General features: G+C 44.2%; 1 protein-coding gene across 1 annotated transcript in view; it reads left to right on the forward strand.

Annotated features, from left to right (window-relative positions):
• Positions 1-5,000, forward strand: part of LOC310947249 (synaptosomal-associated protein 25) — a 20,028-nt gene that overhangs the window by 4,778 nt on the left and 10,250 nt on the right. Inside the window, 2 exon segments of the mRNA XM_083914017.1 lie at positions 1,053-1,094; positions 2,413-2,461. Coding sequence (XP_083770143.1) covers positions 1,053-1,094; positions 2,413-2,461 — 91 coding nt within the window.

Consider the following 5,000-nt stretch of genomic DNA (forward strand, 5'->3'; position numbering starts at 1 on the left):
ACCAACGTGAACCTTTCACCGCCATTGTTTGAAATGTCCGCGCATGGTCCCTCCTTCTTTTTTCTACGTCCCAACAGGCGCACAGGAAATGACCTCAGAACCGCCGTAGGCCTCGTGCTCGTACACGTGCGCACGCTCGTGCTCGTACACGTGCAAACGTGCTTTACTAAAGCCCACCTCTCCCAAACGGGCCGTGGACGGCGAGCGTGCCGCTCCTAGACGTGGTACGGTTGCACTCACACTGGTCAAAGGAACCAGACTTTAGCTGTGACACGTTCTTGGGCACGGTACGGAGGCACAGTGGGAGTGCGCCCTGAGTCCCCAGTGAACTTAAGGGGAGCGTACCCGTGTTCCTCGGTCTGTTATTTTTTCCCATCAGTGCCGTATTCCCCGGGTAACTGGTAACTGTGTAGACCCTAACCGTAACCAAATGCATCCTTAAATCACAGACACACACACACACACACACACACACACACACACACACACACACACACACACACACACACACACACACACACACACACACACACACACACACACACACACACACACACACACAAACACACACTGCGATGGGATCAGCGTTACAACCTCCTGTCCCTTTAAGAACACCTGGCTCACCTGGTTGCCATGGAGACAACTGGTCTCCCAGTGCAGCTATACCTGCAGGGAACCATCAGGCACGGATGAGCACACACACACACACACACACACACACACACACACACACACACACACACACACACACACACACACACACACACACACACAATAGGGTGTAAAGGTTACTGCAGGTCAAAGCCATGTGTACCAAAGGTGGGGAAGTCCCAAGTGATTAACATGATATTTACACAACACACACACACACACACACACACACACACACACACACACACACACACACACACACACACACACACACACACACACACACACACAGACAGGTTCAGGAGACAAATGACCTGTTTTTATTCTGATTATTCTTTATGATTATTTTTGCTTGTTCAGCTGTTTATTGTGTCTTATTTATGCGTTTGTGTGTGTTTCAGTCCCTGGAGAGCACGAGGAGGATGATGCAGCTGGTTGAGGAGGTACACACACACGCGCACAAACACACACACACACACACACACACACACACACACACAGACACACATGCACACACATGAGGTTACACCACAAACTCTCACTGCATTCTCAGTTAACAAGCTGAAATCAAGTCTGTCATTATCACACACACACACACAAACACACACACACACACACACACACACACACGCCAGACACACACACACAGACACGCACACACACGCACACACACACACACACACGCACACGCCAGACACACACACACAGACACGCACACACACACACACACACAAACGCACACACACACGCCAGACACACAGACACGCACACACACGCACACACACACACGCACACCCACACACACACACACGCACACACACACACACAGACACACACACACACTGGAAACAGACGGATGTGGATGATGTCATTAACTCCGAGCTGCTGGAAAAGTCATTTGAGGTTTTTGACGAATTGAAAAGAAAAGTGGCCGAGACGAGAAGCAGGAAGCAGCTCCAAGAAACAGACTAGTGTTGTTATTATTATTGTGATTATTATTGTTGTTATTATGATTATTGTCCGTCATCCAGGGAGTGTCCTTTCAAACAGACTGCAGGTAAACGATCCATTAATCACTTAATTAATTAACAGTTCAACAAATGTTCCCTTCAAACAAAGTGATTAAATACATTTTTTCTAATTTATTCTTTAATTTCTATATTTATTTTTTTACATTTTTTATTATTATTTATTTTATAACATACTAAATATATTTCTTTATTGTTTATATATGTAGATATTTATATTTATATTTATCTATTTATTTTAAAAATAATTAAATAAAAAAGGGAACATTTCTTATTTAATTAATTATTTTTTTTAAATGTATATATTTATTTTTTATATTGTTTTATTATTATTTATTTTATAACATACTAAATATATTTCTTTATTGTTTATATATGTATATTTAGTGTAGATATTTATATGTATCTATTTATTTTAATTTACTTTTATTTGATTAAATTTCATTGCCTTGTTTATATTCCCTTCAACTGACTGATATTTTAATTTGTTAATTAATCAATTATTATAATATATTAATATATTTATTATACTATAATAATAATAATAATATAATTATTATAATTATTGAATTAGTTAATTTGTTAATTCGCTCATCGTTTAATTCGTTAATTGGTAAATAAGTTAATATGTTAAATGGTTAATGTTTGAATATGTTAATGAGTTGATTCGTTATTAGTTCATTTAGTTAGTTAACGAGTGAGTGCTCGTTTGCTCGTGTGCTCCGTCCTGCAGAGTAAAGATGCTGGGATCAGAGCGGTGGTGATGCTGGACGAACAAGGAGGTGAGTTATTAATCCGTCTGATATATATATTATATATTTACGATCACTTTAAGTTCCTCTGTTTCACCTTTGATCAAATGTACAAACGTACAAATGCGTTCAAATGTATCGAAATGGACTTTTTAAATATACAATGTATAGTATGTGCTGCAGGGACGACCCGGACGTTAGCATCGTCCTGGTTCCCCCAACAAAAAAGCCATTTTTCCATTGGATTATTGCAGAAAATCAATATTTAATGATGTATTTTAAGTATTTTGTGCAGCACTTTCATTATTTTCAGGCTTTCAACCAAAAACATTAAGAAACAAACAAACAGGAAGTGCAAAAGTGCGATCAAGTCCAGGTTTTAGGACTCTACATCTGTGCTGAACAGCTCCATCTAGTGTCTCCAGATCGTCGTCCCAGCAACAAAAAAGAAGTCCAGCAGTGGGGTTGCCAGGTTGGTCAGACCCGGCCCAGTAGCTCCAGGAGACCGGAGCCTGTTTGAACCCGTCCCCTCCAGAAAATCACAGCATCAAAACAAGGATTAGAGGAGTTTAACTGACAGTTAGCGTTAGCCGTTAGCGTTACAGCTAAGTAAACATGAAAGTTATGGTGCCCACGAGGTGCATGACATTTTAAAGATGGCCGCCCCGGTTGTAAACAGTAAAGAAGCTCCTTTAATAATCATTTTATTAACACTTTTTACTATTTGTTGTCACAATAAGTCGGCGTAAACATAAACAGTGTTAGATGTGTATATATATGGAAATGCTGCGAACTACAACGCCAATCGTGCTAACAACGGCTAACAACGGCTAACAACGGCTAACAACGGCTAACTGTAGCCTGGTAGTGCCAGCCGTCGTTTTTTCCGACGTTGTAGCTGAAACGCTGATAACTCAGGTGTGCCGTCAGTCCCAGCTCTTACTTCGGATATCCGAGCTAAATGGAACGCACCGTTAGCTTAGCGCTCAGGGAGAAGCGCAGCCATGTGGGCGTGCGTTTGAACGGCGTTCCTCTCCTTTCTCTCAGTCCATGGAGTGAATGCTCGGCCTATAGTGACTCTGGTTGTTGCCCGTCTCCGCTCACTCAGCTGCTGGGACAAAGAACGCCCCCTTCACTGAGGCTCCCAAGCAGCTGCACGATCGGCTAACTCCATTTCACCCAGTAGCTGCACCCAACAACAGACGACTCTGGCACCCAGCAACGCCCAACGCTATTGGCTGCTACCATGGGAGCAGAACGGGACAGGAAGTCATTGTCAAACCCGTCAAAAATAGACTTAATATACCTTTTTATGGAAAAGCAGCACTTCCATTCTGTACCGTTAGCATTAGCATTAGCATTAGCTTTTAATAAAGATTCTACGTACGCAACCTTTAATATATAAAATAGACTTAAAGACTATTATATCATACAGGAAGTGGCCTCAGTGGCAGTGCACACATTCAGGGTTTGGGTTCAGCACAAAGACAGGAAGCAGCGGCGTCATAAACGACAAGCGTGCGTCGTTATTGCGCTCATACAACGGCGGATTAGCACCGTTGCTAGTTCAGTTAGTTGACATTGTGTGAAGCCTGCGAGCGCAATGTTTGTTCGAGCGCCTCTCGCACCTGAATTTTGATTTACCACATCCGACATCCGGCGATCCCATCTGCTGCACGCCGCCCGTGTCTCTCCTGCCGTCATAAACCCAGCGCCGTAAACCTCCTGTTCCTAACAGAGCAGCTGGAGCGCATCGAGGAAGGCATGGACACCGTCAACAGGGACATGAGGGAGGCGGAGAAGAACCTGACGGACATGGCGCGCTGCTGCGGTCTCTGCGTGTGGCCAATCAGGAAGTAGGTCTTGGTTTCCAGGGGAACGGCACCTTCGACCCGCGCGTGGTCTTTAAAACGCTGTAGAGGGGCGAGGAGCTCCGCCGCCAGAGGGCCACCGCGGGACTATAGATCAAAGACGATCCGCACGGTCGTCAACGGGGAGACTCCACTTAAAGCTGCATTCTCTCTAATGTCCAGCAGGAGGAGACTCCACTTAAAGCTGCATTCTCTCTAATGTCCAGCAGGAGGAGACTCCACTTAAAGCTGCATTCTCTCTCATGTCCAGCAGGAGGAGACTCCACTTAAAGCTGCATTCTCTCTAATGTCCAGCAGGAGGAGACTCCACTTAAAGCTGCATTCTCTCTAATGTCCAGCAGGAGGAGACTCCACTTAAAGCTGCATTCTCTCTAATGTCCAGCAGGAGGAGACGCCACTTAAAGCTGCATTCTCTCTATTGTCCAGCAGGGGGAGACTCCACTTAAAGCTGTATTCTCTCTAATGTCCAGCAGGAGGAGACTCCACTTAAAGCTGCATTCTCTCTAATGTCCAGCAGGAGGAGACTCCACTTAAAGCTGCATTCTCTCTAATGTCCAGCAGGAGGAGACTCCACTTAAAGCTGCATTCTCTCTAATGTCCAGCAGGAGGAGACTCCACTTAAAGCTGCATTCTCTCTAATGTCCAGCAGGAGGAGACTCCACTTAAAGCTGCATTCTCTCTAATGTCCAGCAGGAGGA

Source organism: Echiichthys vipera (assembly GCF_963691815.1).
Source record: "Echiichthys vipera genome assembly, chromosome: 5".
Lineage (NCBI taxonomy): Eukaryota > Metazoa > Chordata > Actinopteri > Perciformes > Trachinidae > Echiichthys > Echiichthys vipera.